This window comes from Scyliorhinus torazame, chromosome 1 (genome assembly GCF_047496885.1).
Source record: "Scyliorhinus torazame isolate Kashiwa2021f chromosome 1, sScyTor2.1, whole genome shotgun sequence".
Taxonomy (NCBI): domain Eukaryota; kingdom Metazoa; phylum Chordata; class Chondrichthyes; order Carcharhiniformes; family Scyliorhinidae; genus Scyliorhinus; species Scyliorhinus torazame.
In genome coordinates this window covers 145,521,803-145,544,164 of record NC_092707.1, presented here as the reverse complement: position 1 = coordinate 145,544,164, position 22,362 = coordinate 145,521,803, and the positions used below count along the sequence as shown (strand labels likewise).

The window sequence follows — 22,362 nt, the reverse complement described above, 5'->3', positions numbered from 1 at the left end:
TCATCCTCACAATTCACTATTCTCCCTAGCTTAGTATCATCTGCAAATTTAGAGATTTTGCCCTCAACATCCACTTCTAAATCATTTATATCAATCAGAAAAAGCAGGGGTCCCAATACGGAGCCCTGGGGAACACCACTTTCAACTAATCTCCAGCCTGAGAAATGCCCGTATATACCTACCTTCTGTTTCCTATCTCTTAGCTAACTTCTAAACCATACTGCCAAGGACCCATCAATCCCAAACATTTTTAATTTGCTAACCAACCTGCCATTTGGCACTGTATCAAATGCTTTCTGAAAATCCAAATGTACAACATCCACGGCATCACCTTCATCCACTGCCTGTGTCACCTCGTCAAAGAATTCAATTAAATTTGTCAGACATGACCTGCCCATGACAAAGCCTTGTTGACGGTCTTGTATTAACTTATTTTTCTCCAAGTATATATTTAACTCATCCCGTATTATGGCCTCTATCAGTTTTCCCACAATTGACGTCAAGCTGACAGGTCTGTAGTTTCCTGGGTTATCCTTTGCCCCTTTCTTAAACAACGATGCCACATTTGCAACCCTCCAGTCCCCCGGGATTAATCCTGTTTTCAGAGAGGCCTGGAAAATTTCTGTCAACGGCTCTGCAATATCCTCCCTTAACTCTCTCAGCAATCTAGGATGCATCCCATCCAGGCCTGGTGACTGTTATATTACTGTATTGTAATATAAATATTACTCTTTTTGTCTTGCCGAGTTGTATTGAATTCTGATGAGATGAGAATTCTTCCAGATGATGACAAATTATTTATTGAGTAATATATAATGATCTGGTGAGTTCTTTCACTTTAATACTAGACTAGTAAAACAAATAAGTAAGTTAAGATTAAACTAAGTTATGATAATACACTGCACTCTGATCACGTCTTCACTCTAGCTGTTCTCCACACACACTAAAGAGTGGGAAACTCCTTTTTTACTCCTGTTAGTGTCACCATCTAGTGATCATCTATCCTTCAGTATCTTTTACCATCAATATGCTTGAAAAACATTTTGCTATTTGTTTTAGCACAGCCTGCAATCCTTTCCTCATGCTTCCTCTTAATCTTCCTTATTCCAGCCTTAGCCTCTCTTCTGCATTTGAGATACACCTCCTGATTTCTATTGTTATTATTCCAGCATTGAATTTTTACAGTTTGGGTTTTAGTTTTATGTGGGGTTCTGTTCTGATTGTTATAAAAATATACAGCTCCTGTTGGTGCGCAATGGTTTAAGAGGTTTTAATATTTTGTTATGTGTGTAACCATTTTTCTTCACTCTAGTTGGGAGCCGTCATGCAAACCGAAGAGGTAGCAAACGGGAACGGTGATGAAGGGTTGACTGCAGCTCATGTTTTTTTTTTTAGATAATTAACTTGGAGTTCCCGTTTGTTTAGGTTTGTTAATAGTAGATTTTAGTTGTGTGGTAGTCTTGCATATGCGTATTTGGATGGGGTAGTATCTGAGGGCGAGGGTACGGGGGTAATTTGCTGACAGGGACTGCAGATTTTTCTTTGTTTAGGCGCCAGAGAATGACCGCGTGCGCCGAGCGATTGCGCGTGCAGGCGTTATTGTGTGCTTGCTCGCAGAAAGCAAGAGGAGATTCCCAATTTGTTGGGTCACCTGGAATGACAGGGGTTCAATGGCCCAGTGAAAAGGTCAAGAGTATTTGCTCACCTTAAGAGTTTAAATTTTGACGCGGTATTTATTTCTGCAAGAGACTCATTTGCGGGTCAGAGGCCAGACAAGGCTGCGGAAGGGGTGGATGGAACAAGTCTTTCATTCCGGCTTCGGTGGTAGGGCCCATGGTGCGGCAATATTAATTCATAAAAAGGTTCAATTTCCTGTCACTAAGATCTAGGTTGACCCCAATGGCAGACAAGTGGCTCTCTGGTGATTCTGGTTAATATTACGCTCCAAACCAGAACGATATGAATTTTAATAATTTGCAGGCCCCCCTCCCAGATTTGGATTTGCATCATCTTATTTTGGGTGGGGACTTAAATTGTGTTCTGAACCCTAGTCTGGATCAGTCCAAGCCCAAATCTCAGACTCTATCAAGGGTGGCCAGAGCTTTGTTGTTTTTCATGGAACAGATGGGCAGGGGTAGATCCTTGGCACTTTTGCACACAGGGGATAAAGATTCGGCCCATCAGGTCTGCACCGCTCCTTGGAAAGAACACCCTACTTAAGCCCACGCCTCCAGCCTATCCCCATAACCTCTCATCACCTTTTGGAAACTAAGGGGCAATTTAGCATGGCCAATGCACTTAAGCTGCACATCTTTGGACTGTGGGAGGAAGCTGGAGCATCCAGAGGAAACCCACACAGACTCGGGGAGAAAATGCAAACACCACACAGACAGTCAGCCGAGACCGGAATTGAACCTGGGACCTTGGAGCTGTGAGGCAGCACTGCTAACCACTGTGCCGGCTAGTTACTCAGCGGTAGCAGTTTCAGACTATGCCCTGCACTTTGTTCATTTGGCACAAGAGTCCGGTCCCTCCCGGCATCCCCCATGGAGATTGAACATGGCATTATTAGCAGACAAGAAATTTTGTGGACGCATCTCCATTGCCATTGGGGAATACGCAAAATTTTATAAAAGTGAATCAATCTCACCTTCTGTGCCATGGAAAACCCTTAAGGTGGTCCTCAAGGGGGGCGGTTACCTCCTACAAAGTGCACATGGTGAAGGCAGCGAGGACAGAGCAGCAGAGGTTGGTGGATTCCATTCTGGTGGTGAACCACCAATACTCACTTGTCCCAACCCTGGAGTTGTCGGAAGTCGGAAAAGGATGGGGTGGCACAGCGGTTAGCACTACTGCATCATGGCACTGGGGATGTGGGATTGATCCCGCCCCCAGGTCACTGTCCGTGTGGAGCTTGCGCATTCTGTCCGTGTCTGCGTGGGTCATACCCCCACAACCCAAAGGCAGGTTAGGTAGATTGGCCACACTACATTGCCCCTTAATTGGGAAAAAAAATAATTGGGTACTTTAAATCTAAAAAAAAAAATGAAAAGACTGCAGACACAATTTGAGCTATTGTCAACAGAGCGGTGGACCAGCTGCGGCGCGAGGGGTATGTTTTATGAATACAGGGAGGTGGTCAGTCACCTCTTACCTCACCAGCTGAAGCGATAGGCAACTCCCCAGGAGATTGTACAGGTATGTATCTAGAGTGATAGTCTGGTTTCCATCCCTTTCCATCCCTCATTGGGTCAATGCGGCTTTGGAATCATTCTATCAGGGTCTCTAAAGATCGGAGCCTCCGGCTGAGGGATTGGTCATGATTGACTTTTCGGACAATTTATCTATCCCAGTTCTGGAGGGAAGAGGAGCGAGGAGTTGGAATTCCCATTTGGCCCGGAGGTAATTGTGAAATGCATTGGGTTGATGCAGATTGCCAAAGCCTCTGGTCTCAATGGCTTCCCCATTGAATTTTAAGAAGTTTGCAGAGCAGTTGGTACCTTTAATTCGGGATATGTTTAAGGATTACATATCTCGGGGTTCGTTGCCTTCTGCCCTCACACAGGCCTCTATTTCCTTTGTACTCAAAAATAGATCTACTTGACCTACTTCACTCCTGATTGCAGATGTTAAGTTACTTGCCACGGTGCTGGCACTGTGGCTAGAGCCTTGCCTCCCAGATGTAATCTCAGAGGATCAGACCAGACAGGCTTCATTAGGGGGTCGGCAATTGACGTCAATTAAATGTCTCCTCCTAAACATCGACTTTTCCCCTCTTTGGTGCCCGAACCAGAGGCGATTGTTTCCCTAGATGCTGAAAAGGTATTTGAAAGAGTGGAGCGGGAATAAACTTTGAGATTCTTGGATGGTCTAGACACCAGTTTATCTCCTGGATTCGATTACAATACAGCAAAGTTTTTTAAAGTCATGGACCAACCCACGGGTGGGTCATGGGCAGGTGTCAGGAGGGTCATGGAACAATCGGGAGCTGATGCGTAACCAGCAGAAGAGACTGCTGGAGAAGGTGGAGGACCTGGAGAACTGTTCTCGGAAGCAGAACATCCTGATCGTGGGTCTGCCGGAGGGAATCGAAGGATCGGGTATGGGTGTATATGTTGGGAAGATGCTGGAGAAGCTGCTAATGCGCAACACCCAGGGGAGTGAGCCGCCAAGGGCGATGGTGGGGTACCAGTTAAGGAAGGGATGGGTTAGGCAGGTGTTCCATTCGGGATTAGATTTTAAAACGAGGGAGGTGGTGATCTTGTTTAATAAGCAGGTGGCATTCGAGGTGGGGAATATAGAAGCAGACCCGGGGTAGATATGTTATGGTTAGCGGGACGTTGGGGGGGGGGGGGGGGGGGGGGGGTAAATATATATGCCCTGAAGTGGGATGACTTTTGAGTTTGTTAAGCAGGTACTGGGGAAATCCTGGACTTAGAATCACATCGACTGATTGTGGGGGGAGATTTCAATACAGTCCTTGATCCAAGGCTGGACCGGTCAAATTCGAGGTCTGGGAAGGTAATCAGCTATGGCAAAGGAGCTTCGGGGGTTTATGGAGCACGGGGGGGTTGATCCATGGAGATTTGGGAGGCCGAGGAGTAAGGAGTTTTCATTCTATTCCCATGTGCATAAGGTGTATTCTCGGATAGATTTCTTTGTGATGGACAAAACGCTGCTGGCTGAGGTGGTAGATGCTGAATATTCAGAAATAGTGGTGACAGACCACGCCCCGCACAGATTAGACTTGCTAGCTAGCAAGGGAAAGGCCCAGCACCCGCAATGATGTGAGGCTGTTAGCAGTGGAGGAGGCGTGTGAGGGAGACCATTCGGGGATATATAAAGACCAATGACACGGGTGAGGTTTCGTCCAGGGTGGTTTGGGAGGCACTAAAGGCGGGGGGGGGGGGAAAGAGACCACATCTCAATTCGGGCCCATAAGGAGAAGGCTGAACAGGCGGAGCTGGACAGCTGGTAAGCAGAATTTTACAGGTGGACAGGAGGTATGCAGAGTCTCTGGATGACGGGCTTTTGAAGGAATGTCAGGAATGCAGCTGGCATTTGGGGTCCACAGGTAAGGCGGAGGAACAGCTCAGGAGGGTAAAGAGGGCAGTGTATGAATACAGGGAAAATGCCAGCAGGATGCTGGCGCATCAGCTGAGGAAACAGGAGGCGGCGAGAGAGAGTGGGAAAGTGAGGGATACGGGGGGGCAGGTGATTCTGGATCGAGCTGGGGTGAATGATGCGTTTCGAAAGTTTTACACTAAATTGTGTAAATCGGAACCCCAGCCGGGGCGGAGGGTACAAAACGATTTGGGGCGGGGGGGGGGGGGGTTGAAGTTTCCGAAGATACATGAGGAGTTGGTGGAGAATTTGGGTGCCCCAATTGGGCTTGGGGAGGTCCTCGACGGACTGGGGGCGATGCAATCGGGTAAAGCCCCAGGACCCGTTGGTTACCCGGTCGAGTTCTATAAAAGGTTTTCCGGGCTGTTAGGGCTGCTCCTGGCATAGGCTTTTAATGAGTCGAAGGAGCTGGGAGTGTTCCCCCCAACATTATCGCAGGCATTGATTTCCCTTATTTTGGAGTGGGATAAGGATCCGGAGAGCTGTGGTTCGTACAGGCCAATCTCCCTGCGAAATTGGCAAAGATCTTGGCCACACGTATAGAGGATTGTGTTCCGGGGGTAATGGGGAGGACCAGACGGGATTTGTCAAGGGACGGCACCTGATGTCTAACATTAGGCAGCTTCTAAACGTAATAATGATGCCTGTGGTGGGGCGCAAGGTCGAGGTGGTGGTGGTCATGGATGCAGAAAAGACCTTTGATCGGGTGGAGTGGAAGTATTTGTGGGATGTCCTGGGAAGTTTTGGGTTCGGGCAGGGATTTGTGGATTGGGTCCGGTTGCTATATCAGGCACCAGTGGCAAATGCAAGGACAAACCGGGTTCCATTAGAATATTTGAGTCTGTGTCGGAGGACGAGACAGGGGTGTCCACTCTCCCCACTGCTGTTTGCCCCGGCCATAGAGCCGTTGGCAATGGCGCTGAGAGCATCGAACATTTGGCGGGGGATAGTGAGAGGGGGGTTGGAACACAAGGTCTGGCTCTATGCGGATGATTTGCGCTTTTATATAACAGACCCGTTTTTGGGGGGGGGGGGGGGGGGGGGGGGGGGGAGAATTGCAGGAATTCTGGGGATAATGGAGGAATTTGGTCGGTTCTCAGGTTACACACTGAATATGGGCAAGAGTGAGGTCTTTGCAATCCAGGCAAGGGGGCAGGTGAGGAGATTGAGGGAGATGCCGTTCAAAGTGGTGGGAGGGAGTTTTAGATACCTGGGGTTTCAAGTGGCAAGGGATTGGGGTCAGCTTCATAAACTAAATTTGGGCCGGTTGATTGAGCAAATGAAAGGAGACTTCCATAGGTGGGACGTGCTCCCGCTGTCATTGGCGGGGAGGGTACAGATTGTGAAAATGACAGCCCTCCCGAGATTGCCGTTCATAGAACATAGAACAATACAGCGCAGTACAGGCCCTTCGGCCCACGATGTTGCACCGAAACAAAAGCCATCTAACCTACACTATGCCATTATCATCCATATGTTTATCCAATAAACTTTTAAATGCCCTCAATGTTGCCGAGTTCACTACTGTAGCAGGTAGGGCATTCCACGGCCTCACTACTCTTTGCGTAAAGAACCTACCTCTGACCTCTGTCCTATATCTATTACCCCTCAGTTTAAAGTTATGTCCCCTCGTGCCAGCCATATCCATCCGCGGGAGAAGGCTTACACACTGAAAATTTGTGTTTCAGTGTCTTTCAATCGTCATCCCCAAGGCATTAATTAGGAAGATTAATGCGGCGATCTCGGGTTTTATGTGGGCCGGGAAAGCCCAGAGGGTGAAGAAGGTCCTGCTTGAGCCAGGGTGCGGGGAGATGAGTTTGGCCCTTCCGAACTTTATTAATTACTACTGGGCGGCCAATACATCAATGGTTAGGAAATATGTAGTGGGGGAGGGGGTCGGTGTGGGAGCGAGTGGAGGCGGCATCTTGCAAGGGCACGAGTCTGAAGGCTTTGTTAGCAGCACCTTTGCCTTTGTCACCGGCTCGGTACTCCACAAGCCCAGTGGTAGTGGCAGCCCGGAGAGTGTGGGGCAATGGAGGCAGCAATGAGATGGGCAAATGAGACAGAAGGGGGCGTCAATGTGGTCACCGATCTGTGACAACCACAGGCATCATTATTACATTTAGAAGCCGCCTAATGTTAGACGTCAGGTGCCGTCCCTTGACAAATCCCGTCTGGCCCTCCCCTATTACCCCCGGAACACACTCCTCTATACGTGTGGCCAAGATCTTTGCCAATTTTGCATCCACATTTAGCAGGGAGATTGGCCTGTACGAACCACACCGACTGTGGCCCAGATGAATAGGTTTTTTGAGGAGATGGAGGACAGGTATGGGCAGTGTGGGGGAAATCCTGCAAACCATGTACAAATGTTTTGGGCATGTCCGAGGCGGAGGGGATTTTGGCAGGGATAGCAGATGTCATGTTAGAGGTCTTGGAAGGGAGGGTGACTCAGAGTCCAGAGATGGCAATATTTGGAGTGCCGGGATGGAGGGACTCGGAGCCTCCAAAGTCGGGGGTTTGTGTCAGTGACATGGCAGGATTTCTTAGGCCAGAGAAGATTAAGTTCGCCTTAAGGGGTTCATTTGGAGGTGGCAGCCGTTCATCAACTTAAAGGAAAATTGACTGTCAGCCCGAGAGTTCTTCTGCTGATACAGACCCTGGTGGCTGAGCACCCCCGTGCCCAGCCCCTGGTTTGTGGTTTAGTTTTGGGGGTTACTGGGCACCAGGTTTTACTTTTTGAGGGGCTGCATTTGGTAAAGCACTGAGTGCCAGCCTCAGAAATGACAGTCAACTTGGCTAGTCTCAGGAGTTGTGTCCACGGTTTTTTACATTGTATTTTAGTATCCGAGGACACATTTTGAAAATGAGTCCCTGTCTCTACTGAGAAGGACTCCCTTGTGTGATACAAACTGAACTTTAATGTAAAATGACATGAACCCCGAAAAGTGGATAAGCTCACTTTGGTATTTGCGCAGGAGAGCATAATGTTTAGAGAATGCAGGTTTCAAAATTGCTATCTTGAAGAAATTTACCATTTTAAACGTGGATTACAATAAAATTGCATGCTGTGGATTTTTAAAGCTAGATTGCGATACCAGCTGAAATAATGCTCTTTACTCTTGGTTATGTTGTGATCTCTGGTGCCTACGAATCAAAAATAAAATACTTAAATGAAAACAAAAAAAAAAAAAAGAATGGCAGCCGTTCCCACCTTTCAAATTAAAACAAATTAGGTTGTATGAAATTTTCCAGAAAGCAGCAGCAGCAGAGAGCAGATCACGCACCCTCCAGGTATGTGCTTTTGGCACCAAGTCATTTGTTTGGCAAGCAAGGCAAGCGAACGGTTGAGGTGAATGATTTTCTCAAAAGTAAGAGAGGGCCACAGGCTCCAGAGGCAGTTTACCTATTGGACAGGACCTTACAACGGAAACTGCTCAACAGAGATGCTCAGGACAGGGCAGGACAGAGCAGTGCTAGCGTTCGCTCTGCACACAGCTCCAGGGCATCTGGTTAACAATAATATTTGTCACAAATAGGCTTACATTAACACTGCAATGAAGTTACTGTAAAAGCCCCTCGTCGCCACATTCTGGCGCCTGTTCGGGTACACAGTGGGAGAATTTAGAATGTCCAATTCACCTAACAGCACGTCTTTTGGGACTTGTGGGAGGAAACCGGAGCACCCGGAGGAAACCCATGCAGACATGGGGAGAACGTGCAGACTCTGCACAGACAGTGATCCAAGCCGGGAATCGACCCTAGAGCTGTGAAGCAACAGTACTACACACTGTGCTACTGTAACAGCCTACAAAGAACATACCTCAGAGCAGTATAAAGATGATTTCTTGAGGAATGGTTTTGTCCTTCTTGAGGACCTACATGTGCAAGGTTAGATTTTTTGTTTTCGCAAAGATGAAGACAGCACAAACGAACTGTCTGAATTCTGCACCTGGTGTGCATTGTCCTCTCCTCCTTTGCAGCTGATTCAATTGAGGTCCTGAGGACCAGGTTGGCTCCCATTTTGCATTAAAAGATAAGAAAACGTGGCATTTGTCGAAGGTTGGCCGGCATGGGTCCTGACGGTCGGCCGTTTGGTGAAAGCGGGCACCAGGATAAAACGTAGAGGGCCCTCAGTGCTAGTGTTCGTACGAATGCGCTGATCTCTGACTACTTCCCATTGAATAAGGACACGAGACAGGGGTGTCCACTGTTTTCGCTCCTGTTTTCCTTGGTAATAGAACCACTTGTTGTGCTAAGGTCCTCTGCTAAATAGAGGGGATAAATCAGGAGGGGTGAAGCATCGGCTTTTTCTTTACACGGATGACCTACATCTAATATTACGGACCAGTACACTCCATGGACAAAATAATGAAGCTGCTTAGGAATTTTGGCTCCTTCTCTGGGTACAAGTTGAACTTGGACAAGGGCAAATGCTTCCCAGTCAACCACTCTGGGGAGGAGAGCCCGACTCTTTTCACCTTGCCAAGACTAGCTTTCATTATCTGGGGGTCCGGGTGTTAAGTCCAACTTAGAGGTGGGATAACCTTCCCGTCCTTGGTGGGCAAGGTTCAGACGATTAAAATGAACGTACTCCCGTGATTTTTATTTATTTTTCAATGTCTCCTTATCTTTCTCCAAGTCCTTTTTTGTCAAAGCCTTGAAACTCCTATATTTGGGTGGTAGACTCCAAGGATCTGTAGGGCTTTGCTACAAAGAGATAGGCAGTAAGGGGGGCTTGGCTCTACCCAATTTACTGTTTTACGATTGGGTAGCCAATATTCAGAAGATATCGTTGTGGTTCAGTGATCCTGGTTCCATATAGTGACAAATGAAGGCAAGCTCCTGCTCGGCTTCTAACCTTGGTGCAATAACAACCGGATCATTGCCTTTCTCTCCGATACGATTTTCCCTGAATCCTTGGTAGTGTCCACCTGAGAATTTGAGCGCAGTTCTTGCAGCATTTTAAACACTGTTCCATGTCTTCGTTAGCCCCCATCTGCAACATGCACCTTTCTCGGCTAGCGGGTTTGGATTCTATATTTAAACCATGGGAGGGGAAGGGTTTTGTTTGGGGGGGGGGGGGGGGGGGGGGGGGGGGGTGTCCTGGTTCCAATCTTTTCACATACTTCCAGATTCGCGATTTCTCATGCAAGGCTTTTCCCTCAGCACCACCCTCTTCCCTATTAAGGAGAATTTTGTCTTTGGCCGGGTCTGATGGGGGGACTATTTTGAGCGTATATGCCATATCCCCTCAATGGAGTCAGTTCTGTTGAGTGAGGCGAGGGTGAAATGAGAGGGTGAGGTGGGTCCCATTCTGGATGATGAGGTATGGAGTGAGGCCCTTCACAGGGTCCACCCCACATCTTCATGTGCTCAGCCAAGTCTGATCCAATTCAAGGTGGTGCATCTGACTAAATCGAGGATGTGTGGATTTTTCTCTGGGGTGGAGGACAAGTGTGAATGTTCTCTCAGGGGCCAGCTAACCACACTTTATGTTCTGGTCTTGTCTCAAGTTGGTAAGCTTTGGAGTCTCTTACTTCAACACCAGGTCAGAAATACTCAAATCCTGATTTGGATCCATGTCCCCTGGGGGCCATTTTTGGGGTATCAGACCCGCCAGTGCTTCTAACAGGGATGAAGGCGGATGATCTCGCCTTCGCCTCGTTAATAGCCGGGAGAAGAGTTCTGCTTGGGTGGAGATCTTCTATTCCGCCCAGTGCCTTGGCTTGGTTGGGTGACCTTCTTCTTTCTTACATCTGGAGAAGGTTAAGTACACCATTAGAGGTAAAACGATTCTACCCAAGACAGCACCAATTCATTTCCTTTTTTACGGAAAAAGTCATCGCCTGCTGTTAAGAGGGTATAGTTTAGCTTTTTGGGGTTAAGTTAATATGTGCTTTTGCTGGTTAGTCTCAATTCTTTGATTGTGTAACTTTGGTTAATTGTTTTGTATGATTTGTTTATTATGAAAACATTTTAATAAACCTTTTTCAAAAACTGCACAACAATTTAATGGATAAACATAATGCTTAGTATGATATGGAGTCAAAGTGTTTCTTACATTCACGCAAATGATAAAGATTCCAGGTGGCAAAAATACCTCTTTAACTAGTCTTTGTTTTAATGCAACAGCTGACAAGAGGCCGACACTGCACGTGCCGGAAATGCTCTCCCTAGTGTTGTGGCACAAATAAACACAGCCGATATCTAAACAGTAGCTGTAATAGAGTAGCATCCACTCACCTATTTGCTACAACAGAATTATTTATGCACTGTTTTTAAAACACTGCTTTTATATATATTAGCCAGTTTCTGCTCAAAAATAAGAGCTAAATACGCATGCAGTACATTCAACTAGAATAGATTGTGTAACAAACCTATTGATGAACTAAAAAAACATTTGTTACCTGCCACAAATCCTGGTTATCAGTAAGTTATCTTCAATCTTAAGCTCTAGAACAGAGTCTAGTTTCTCAGATCGCTTTTCCAATTGCTTATCAAACTGTAACAAGAACAAAATTGACTGAGAAGCCAAGAACGTTACAGATATGGCATGGTCATGTGCTCCTTAAAAAAACTCCAGTTTAAAAGAAAACATGTTCCAAAAAAGGGGTTTCAAACACTCGACAATGGAGAAATACTGCTTATACCTTTTAACTAATGCCCATCCTTTGGGGGGCCCAAAAAAGGCGACAATAGTAAGTTTGGAGATAGAGGCAGGAGCGGCCGGGGTCAGCTGACTTACGGGAGTGCAATGGGGGGGGGGGGGGGGGAAATCAGTGCTGAGCAGGTGCTTGGTTGAGGGGGGGGGGGGGGGTGCTGTTTTGCTGACTGAAGGGGCGCCAGTTGTTGGGGATAGATGGAGAGTCGGGCTGGGGGGCCTCCGGCGGGTGAGCTGGAGCGGGGGGCACGGGCACGTGGCTGGCTGAAGGGAGATGGCTAGTCGGCGGGGGGTCCAGGTGGATCACATGGCATGTGAGGGGCCTGAACGGGCCGGTCAAGAGGTCCCGCGTGTTCTCGCATCTAAAGGGGTTGAAGGCGGGCGTGGCTATGCTGCAGGAGACGCACTTAAAGCTCGCTGACCAGACGAGGCTAAGGAGGGGATGGGTGGGCCAGGTGTTCCACTCGGGGCTGGACTCAAAGACCAGAGGGGTGGCAATTTTGGTGAGTAAACAAGTGGCGTTTGAAGCAGAGAGCATCGTGGCGGACAAGGGGGGTAGGTACATAATGGTGAGTGGCAAATTGCAGGGGGCCCAGGTGGTGTTGGTGAACATGTATGCCCCGAACTGGGATGATGCGGAGTTCATGAAGCGCATGCTGGGTAAGATCCCGGACCTGGAGTCAGGTAACTTGATCATGGGGGGGGGGGGGCCAAGGGCGAAGGAGTTCTCCTTTTCCTCCCACGTCCATAAAGTCTACTCGCGGATTGACTTTTTTAAGCTGAGCAGGGCATTAATCCCGTGGGTGGAAGGGGTCGAGTATTCAGCCATTGCGGTCTCGGACTATGCCCCGTATTGGGTGGACCTGCGACTGGGGGGCGGAGCGGGGCAGCGTCCTCTCTGGAGACTGGATGTGGGGCTGCTGGCGGATGAAGAAGTGTGTGGGCGGATAAGGAGGAGAATTCAGGATTTTGTGACAACGAATGACACAGTGGAGGTAACAGCGGAGGTGGTTTGGGAGGCTATGAAGGCGGTCATCAGGGAGGAGTTAATCTCTATTAGGTCCCTCAGAGTAGAGAGGGAGAGGCTGGTGAGAGAGATACTTAGGGTGGACAGGAAGTACGCGGACGCCCCCGAGGGGGGGCTGCTAAAGGAGCGCCGGAGATTACAGGCAGAGTTCGATCTGCTGACCACGGGGAAGGCGTAGGCACAGTTGAGGAAAGTGAAAGGGACAGTCTACGAGTATGGGGAGAAGGCAAGTAGGATGCTGGTGCACCAACTGCGAAGGAGGGAGGCGGCCAGGGAGATCTGGGGAGTGCGGGATAAGGAAGGTAACACCATGTTGAGCCCAGAGAGGATCAATAAAGTCTTCAAGGAGTTCTGTGGGAAGCTATACAAGTCAGAACCCCCGAGGGGAGGGGAAGGGATGAAGCAATTGATGGATCGACTGAGGTTCCCAAGGGTGGATGAGGAGCGGGTGGAGGGACTGGGGGCCCCGATTGAGCTGGAGGAGGTAGTTAAGGGGCTGGCAGGTATGCAGTCGGGCAAGGCCCCGGGACCGGATGGCTTCCCTGTAGAATTTTATAAGAAGTTCTCGGAACTACTGAGCCCACTCCTGCTCAGAACCTTTAACGAGGCAAAGGAGAGGGGAACCCTCCCCCCGACCATGTCGCAGGCACTGATCTCGCTCATTTTGAAGAAGAGTTTTTAGTCTGAAGCTAGAATAGAGCTTGATGGGAAAATGAAATGTCAGAGTTTTTAGTCTAAAGGAATTTCAAGGCATTTTGTTATCGCTTATGCTTTTGCGCTAGACAGTTTGCAGTAACAAAACACGGCCTTGGGAATAGTTTCTAATTCTACAGATAACTATATTTTAGCTGAGAGCCACAGAATGCTGTAATTCTCAGGCCTCCTCTAAGGGGGCTGACCTTAGGAAGGAAACATTGTCATTTAATTATATATAAATAACTGTCTGCTGTATTAATTTCGACTTGCAACTGTAGACTCTTTGATGTATAGTGCTCAAGTCCCAGCCGTGAATAAAACGTACGTTTGTTGAAGTAACTTGGTGTTCGATTGATCATTTCATCCGGACTGAAGGGAAACGAAAATTCACATGTCTCACCTCATTTTATTGATCTTACCATCTGAAAATGATTTCAATTCCTTATAATTTTCACTTTTTTTCACTGCATTTGATATAACCTGCACTTAGTACACTTCGCACAAATTGACGGATGAAATTTAGAAGATAAAGATTTCCAAATTTTGAATACTTTTCACAAACATGCTATCTACAATTTTATCACCAGAAGATCACATTATGTTGGGCGCCAGGGTAAAATATCAAAATTAAACGTAGGCTTGCTTTTTGGTTATCTACTTCAGGTTTCCTAATATCTTTCTTAAGAGATCTTCAGAGTCATTGAAGCGTTAACCCAATTTCTGTTCCCACAGCCGAGTTTTTCCAGCATTTTCGGTTTTTATTTCAGATTTCCAGCATCAGCAATATTTTACTTTTATTAAGCAGAAGCAACTATATGTTAAAACTGCAGAAAATATAATTCTCCCCAAAAGTGTTCAATTAAGCTTCAAGTTTTTGTAAAGGCACCTGAAAATCCAGAGAGTCAACACGGACCAACCCAATTCATCTTATTCCAAAGAAAAACCATTTTTAAAGTAATTGCCTTCGCTTTCATTAAACTCTCTCAATTATTCCCTTTATAATAAAATCATTGTCCTTTCTAATACTTCTATTTTGGAAACTAAAGTCATGGCTACAAATTAATCCCCTCCATATTACTCATTAAAGAGTCAGGTAAAATTTAATAATAGCTGGGTATCAGTGCTCTTAGACCATGTTCCAGTCTGCCATACAGTTTTAATAAAGTATAACTTACAATCTGTGCCTGATTCACAGTGCGAGGAAATCCATCTAATAGAAATCCATTTTTGCAGGCTGGGGTGTCCAAGTTTTTATCAATCAATTCAACCACCATCTCATCGCTGACCTAGATAAATAACCAAAAATATTTATTACAAAGAGGAAAACATGCACAAAATTAACTCCAGAGCCCCTCCAACCTCAAACATTCTACGAGCTGTTAAAGCTTGGGCAGGAGATACAATAGTCTGAGAACATGCACAAACAGACTTAAAACAGCGTCTTCCCTGCTTTACCAGACTCCTAAACGACCCTCTTATGGACTGACCTCATTAAGACTACACCCCTGTATGCTTCACCCGATGCCGGTGTTATGTAGTTACATTGTGTTGCCCTATTATGTATTTTCTTTTATTTCTTTTTCTTTTCATGTACTTAATAATCTGTTGAGCTGCTCGCAGCAAAATACCTTTCACTATACCTTGGTACACGTGACAATAAACAAAATCCAATCCAGAATGTCTGTTAACTTTTTTTTTAAGTTGCACACGATTCCCACAAGTCCCCAATTTCAAACATCAGGGAATAAACGTATAAAGTGCAAACATGATATCTCCCCTATCTAGAAGGGTGGAGAAAGACATAAATAGAAGGGAGACATAAATACATTTTTTTGAAAAATATACCTTCCAGAAATTAACTCAAGTTTAAAACCAAAAGAGAAAATGCTGGAAAATCTCTGCGGGTCTGGCAGCATCTGTTGGGAGAAGAGAGCTAACGTTTCAAGTCCAGGTGACCCTTTGAAAGACATAGAAAGTGGGAGATATTTATACTGTGGGGTGACGGAATGAAAGATGAGTCATAGCTACAGAAACCAAGGCAAAAGAGTGCTAACATCCACAGAAACCAAGGCAAAAGAGTGCTAATGACAGTCCCCAGAGAGAACAAAAGGTGTGAAAGGCCAAACGGCACAGAAACTAAAATCAGAGGGTAAACTGTGACAGATGTAGGGGGGTGGGGAGGAAGCAAAGGGGAGAAAAGGTAAGGAGAGGGGGGAAATATATATATATATATATAATAAAGACAATAAATAAATAAAATGTAAAAGACAGTTAAAATGAAATGGAATGAAAACAAAGGAGTCGAGGTGAGATCGAGCTATTCATCTGAAGTTGTTGAATTCGATGTTGAGACCGGAAGATGAGATGCTGTTCCTCCAGTTTGCGTTGAGCTTCACTGGAACATTGCAGCAGGCCAAGGACAAACATGTGGGCATGGTCTTGGGTTAAAATGGCAAGCAACGAGAAGGTGTAACACCGGCGGCCCCTTTCTCTCTTCCATGCTTAACATCCCAGGCCCACTGCGGCACTGAGGACCCGGGTTCGAATCCCAGCCCTGGGTCACTGACCGTATGGAGTTTGCACAATCTCACCATGCCTGTGTGGGTTTCACCCCATAGCCCAAAGATGTGTAGGTTAGGTGGATTGGCCACACTAAATTGCCCCTTAATTGGAAAAAAAATAATTGGGTACTCTAAATTTATATTAAAAAACATCCAGGCCCAAAACACTCATTCCAGGTTTTAGTTTCTCTGCCGTTTGGCCTTTCACGCCTTTTATTCTCTCTGGGGACTGCCATTAGCACTCTTTTCCCTTGGTTTCTGTGGCTATGATTCATCTTTCATTCCGTCACCACACAGTATAAATATCTCCCACTTTCTATGTCTTTTAGCCTTGACAAAGGGTCATCTGGACTCGAAACGTTAGTTCTCTCCTCTCCGTACAGATGCTGCCAGACCTGCTGAGATTTTCCAGTATTTGCTCTTTTGGTTTCAGATTCCAGCATCCGCAGTAATTTGCTTTTTACTCAAGTTTAGTTGTATGGTTCAATTACTGAAAATGGCATACAGGACCATAAAGTTTAGTGATAATTGAACAGAAAGATTTTTTCATAATCGCAAGCTTTGCATCATTAATACAGCTTTCTTACTGGTCCTATCCTATGCAAAATTGCATAAAAAGGGGAACAGGCATGACAGGACAACAGGTACTCAAGATTTAGAAGGCTACCTATATCTAGTGATGCAGTCAGATGAAGCATACTCTTACATCAGTTTCTGTAGCTTGCCTTGCATCTAGAACAGGTCACCAGCCTGAACCTGAATGGGTGCCACTTTATATCAAGCATGACTGACCAGGAGTCTCTTGAACACATACAGCCTGCCGTTGGTTTATTGGAAGGATTTGCAGTTTGATAATCAACCTGGTTGGCAATATTATCAATGCATCATCTGTGGCTTTCCTAGAATGGTACTCAAATCTTGACCTTCTGGTTCGGAGGCAGGGACACTATCCACTATGCCATGAACTTGCCTCATGAAGATACAGTGCAGAAGACAAAAAACAATCAATAAATCTAAAAATGTCAATATTTGCTGATCACAGAAAAGTAGATGCTTGACAAACAATCAGGAGAATTGTAAAATGCTTTGGGAAGTGGAATGGACAGACAGGTAGGAGGTATTAATCGGTAAGAGCAAAATAAAACATTGTGAGCAACTAGTTATTACAGTACTGTTTATATTTGGGGACAGTGGCATAGTGGTCATGTTACTAGACTAGTAATCCAGTGACCCAGGCTAACACCCTGGGGACATGGGTTTGAATAACACCACAGCAGCGAGTGGAATTTGAATTCAAATAATTAATAAATTCAATCTATTAAAAGCAGTTTGTAATTAGGGTGGCACAGTGGTTAGCACTGCTGCCTCACGCCACTGAGGACCCAGGTTCAAATCCGGCCCTAGACTGTCCGTGTAGAGTTTGCACATTCTCCCAGTGTGTGCATGGGTCTCACCCCCACAACCCAAAGGTGCAGGATAGGTGGATTGGCCACACTAAAATTGCCACATAATTGGAAAAATAATTAATTAAAAAATTTTTGGAATTGAAAGCAGCAAGGTGGGTAGCTCTGTTGCTTCACAGCTCCAGGGTCCCAGGTTCAATTCCCGGCTAGGGCCACTGTCTGCACTCGCCCAGTGTCTGCGAGGGTTTCCTCCCAGGAGTCCCGAAAGACGTGCTATTAGGTAATTTGGACATTCTGAATTCTCCCCATGTGTTCCTGAACAGGAGCTGGAATGTGGCGACTAGGAATTTTTCACAGTAATTTCATTGCAGGGTTAATGTAAGCCTACTTCAGGAACACACGGGGAGAATTCAGAATGTCCAAATTACCTAACAGCACGTCTTTCAGGACTCCTGGGAGGAAACCCTCGCAGACACTGGGCGAGTGCAGACTCCGCACAGACAGTGACCCTAGCCGGGAATCGAACCTGGGACCCTGGAGCTGTGAAGCAACAGTGCTGCCCACCGTGCTGCTTTCAAATGCAAACATTTTTTAATTAATTTTTTTAGGGCAGCACGGTCGCATAGTGGTTAACACAATTGCTTCACAGCTCCAGGGTCCCAGGTTCAATTCCCGGCTTGGGTCACCGTCTGTGCGGAGTCCGAGTCTGCATGTTCTCCCAGTGTGTGCGTGGGTTTCCTCCGGTTTCTTCCCAATGTCCAAAGATGTGCAGGTTAGGTGGATTGGCCATGCTAAATTGCCCTTAGTGTCCAAAATTGCCCTTAGCGTTGGGTGGGGTTACTGGGTTATGGGGATAGGGTGGGGGTGTGGGCTTGGGTAGGGTGCTCTTTCCAAGAGCCGGTGCAGACTCGATGGGCCGAATGGCCTCCTTCTGCACTGTAAATTCTATGATTCTACTTGTGACAATAAAGATTAAAACTAGTCTCAGTAACGGTCCCTTGAAGGTCGATTGTCATAAAAACCCATTTGCCGCAGGGGGAAATGTTTAGATACGTGCAGGTTCGAGATTTTTGCCAGGAAGGAGATACAGAGCCGGCCTCCACATTGCTAGAGGAGGTGCTGACGACAGGGGGACTGGAGAATGGGGCAGTGTCGGCGATTTACGTGGCTATTTTGGAAGAGGAGAAGGCACCACTGCAAGGGATCAATGCAAAGTGGGAGGAAGTGTTGGGAGAGCGTATGGAGGGGGGGGGGTTCTGGTGTGAGGTGCACCGGAGAGTGAACGCCTCCACCTCGTGTGCAAGGTTGGGGCTGATGCAGCTGAAGGTGGTATATAGAGCACACCTCACAAGGACGAGAATGAACCAGCCCTTTGAGGGGGTAGAAGCGGAGGGTGGCACGCAAATCAGATTCATACATTTTGGTCCTGTCCAAAGCTGAAAGATTACTGGAAGGCGGTTTTCAGCACAATCTCTAAAGTCGTGCACATGAAACTGGACCCGGGCCATCGGGAGGCCATATTTGGGGTGTCGGGCCAGCCGGGGTTGGAAACAGGTGCGGAGGCAGATGCCTTTGTCTCGTTGATCGCCCAAAGGCGGATCCTGTTGGGATGGAGAGCAACCTCTCCACCCTGTGCCCTGGCGTGGGGACCTGTTGGAATTCTTGACTCTTAAGAAGGTTAAGTTTGAACTGAGGGGAAGGATGGAGGGGTTCTACAATTCATGGGCATTATTCATTATGCACTTTCAAGAATTGGATAACATCGCACATTAATTGGGGGGGGGGGGGGGGTTGGGAACTGCATGTGTTAATGGTGACTATGGGTGATTTCTTTTTCTTATTTGTTTGTGTTAACATGCGGGCAGTTGTTTGGGGTTGGTGGGAGGATGGGATTGTTATTGTTGATATGGGGATTGACATTATATTCATTACTGCTTATTGTTGGTGGGTGCAGATTTGTGAGAAAATGTGAAAAAGGAGAACAAAAATATTTTGTAAAAATAAAAATCCATTTGTCATCCATACCCGATCTGTCCTCTGAAATGGTCTAGCAAGGCACTCAGTTCAAGGGCAATTAAGGATGTGCAACAGATGCTGCCCTTAGTGACACCCACATCCCATGAAAAACTAAAAATAAATGTATTAAGATAGTGAAAGGTTCTGGATGAACAGAGGGATGATGGAGTTTGAGTCACAAAATCACCACAGATGAAGTGCTTTGAGCAGCTTGAATATCCCATTTTAGAAAATACATTAAAGTTATAGACCCACCAGGATAATCCAAAACAGCAAATAGCAAGGAAGATTGGCAATATATGGGACTACTTTCACTGGAGCAGAGGAGACGAAGAAGAGATTTAACCGGTTCTTTAAACATTAGGGGGAAGAGATCTTCTGGCTGTTAGCGCCGGCGGAATCTTCTGGTCCTGCCGACCATGCACCGCTGCTGCATGTTTCCCTTCAACGGGTGGTAAATTCAATGAGATATCCGACTGACAGCAGTGGGACCAGAAAATCCCGCAGCGGCCAATGGCAGGCTGCCTCCCGCCACCAAGAAACCCACCGCAGGGAGACGAGAGAATCTCGCCCTAGATATTTTGGTAATGTGAATTGAGAAAGATTATATTGTCCCGTAAAGTAGGTGTCAAAGGGTCATTAATACAACAAGATCACCAAGTGAGGCTCGGAGAAGTTGATTTTTGGGTGCACGGAATGTTTTGCTACAGGATGTAATTAATTCTCGAGTGAAAATTGCTAGGTATTTGAAGCCGTGAAAGATATAATACTAAAGAAAAAGTAAACATGGGATCAGTTTTGCATGCTCTAGCATAGTCGCGATGAGCCCAAAGATGTTATATGCTACAAGATTTGTTTTCTTGAAATGGGCATGAACAGAAAATTCAAACTGTGGTCTAATATCTCAAGTGATGGTCACCCTTCAAGGAACCATTCCCTCTGCATAAACACAATAAACACAGTTTTAGTGCACAGGGCATCACGTGAGCCGAATCTAGTCCTCATCAAATGACCAAGCACTTTCTAGTACTAGCCATTATATATTGTAGCAACATTTATTTTCCTTCCTTTGCCCCGAGATGCTTCTCTTATTCTCTATTGTCCATCGGGGGATCAGCTAATTCATCCAAAGAAAATAAAACACAGGATCTTGCGGGCTTTTATTAATCAGTTTTTACACTGAGCAACATCTTTTCCATTCTTGATCCCAAGAAAGCATTTATCTAACAATGTTTGCATTATATTTTGAGTTCAAGCATAGTTGACAACAAACGAATGTCTTACAATACACACAATAAAGGCGCACATTACAGTAGTGATAACAAGTGTCAATATATTATACACAACTTACTAATTTGCCAGCATCCATTGTTTTTTCTTTAACTTCTGACCCAATTCTGATCCTGTTGCGACCATGGCTCGCAGCATGTCACCCGTTGCTAAGTTGACAGACATTGTAGTAACCTGCAAGCCTCTGAGCCTGAAACAAGAATGGAAAGCAATAAAGGTATCTTTATATAATTAGGACGTACATCAGTATTATTGGAAACATTAAAAAAGTGAGCCCAACAAGTTTCACTCCAAACCACAAATTTACTTGAGAAAAGGTTAAAAACACCCTTCTCCAGTCACCCGCCGTCACGACTCCCCCCCTCTCCGCCGCGTCGCCTCTCCCGGCCGTGCCCCCCTCCCCTCCCCTCTCTCGCTCCGTCGTGTCCCCCCCCCCTCCTCTCCCGCCCCCTCCCCCTCTCTCTCGCCGTGCCCCCCTCCTCTCCTCTCGCCGTGCCCCCCCTCCCCTCTCTCTCGCCGTGCCCCCCCCTCCCCCCTCTCTCGCCGTGCCCCCCCCCCTCCCCTCTCTCTCGCCGTGTCTCCCCTCCCCCTCTCTCTCGCCGTGCCCCCTCCCCCTCTCTCTCGCCGTGCCCCCCTCCTCCACTCGTCTCTCGCCGTGCCCCCCCTCCCCTCTCTCTTCGCCGTGCCCCCCCCTCCCCCTCTCTCGCCGTGCCCCCCCCCTCTCTCGCCGTGCCCCCCCTCCCCCTCTCTCGCCGTGCCCCCCTCCCCTCTCTCGCACGTGCCCCCCCTCCCCTCTCTCGCCGTGCCCCCCCCCTCCCCCTCTCTCGCCGTGCCCCCCCCCCTCCCCTCTCTCGCCGTGCCCCCCCTCCCCCTCTCTCGCCGTGCCCCCCTCCCCTTCTCGCGTGCCTCTCTCTCGCCGTGCCCCCCCTCCCCCTCTCTCGCCGTGCCCCCCCTCCCCGTGCCCCCCTCCCCCTCTCTCGCCGTGCCCCCCTCCCCCTCTCTCTCGCCGTGCCCCCCCTCCCCTCTCTCTCGCCGTGCCCCCCCCTCCCCCTCTCTCTCGCCGTGCCCCCCTCCCCTCTCCTCGCCGTGCCCCCCTCCCCCTCTCTCGCCGTGCCCCCCCTCCCCTCTCTCTCGCCGTGCCCCCTCCCTCCCCTCTCTCGCCGTGCCCCCCCTCCCCTTCCCCCCGTCCCCCCCTCCCCTTGTCTCCCCTCCCCCTCCCCTCTCCGCCGTGCCCCCCCTCCCCCTCTCTCGCCGTGCCCCCCCTCCCCCTCTCTCGCCGTGCCCCCCCTCCCCCTCTCTCGCCGTGCCCCCCCCCTCGGCCCCTCTCCTCGCCGTGCCCCCCCTCCCCCTCTCTCGCCGTGCCCCCCCTCACCCTCTCTCGCCGTGCCCCCCCTCCCCTTCTCTCGCCGTGCCCCCCCTCCCCCCCTCTCTCGCCGTGCCCCCCTCCCCCTCTCTCGCCGTGCCCCCCTCCCCCTCTCTCGCGTGCCCCCCCTCCCCGTGCCCCCCCTCCCCCTCTCCTCGCCGTGCCCCCCCTCCCCCTCTCTCGCCGTCCCTCCCCTCTCCGCCGTGTCCCCCCTCCCC

General features: G+C 48.0%; 1 protein-coding gene across 1 annotated transcript in view; it reads right to left on the bottom strand.

Annotated features, from left to right (window-relative positions):
• Positions 1 to 22,362, bottom strand: part of ak2 (adenylate kinase 2) — a 50,020-nt gene that overhangs the window by 21,797 nt on the left and 5,861 nt on the right. Inside the window, 5 exon segments of the mRNA XM_072500960.1 lie at positions 11,535 to 11,629; positions 14,687 to 14,797; positions 20,843 to 20,866; positions 20,869 to 20,937; positions 20,939 to 20,971. Of these exon segments, the coding sequence (XP_072357061.1) occupies positions 11,535 to 11,629; positions 14,687 to 14,797; positions 20,843 to 20,866; positions 20,869 to 20,937; positions 20,939 to 20,971 (332 nt within the window).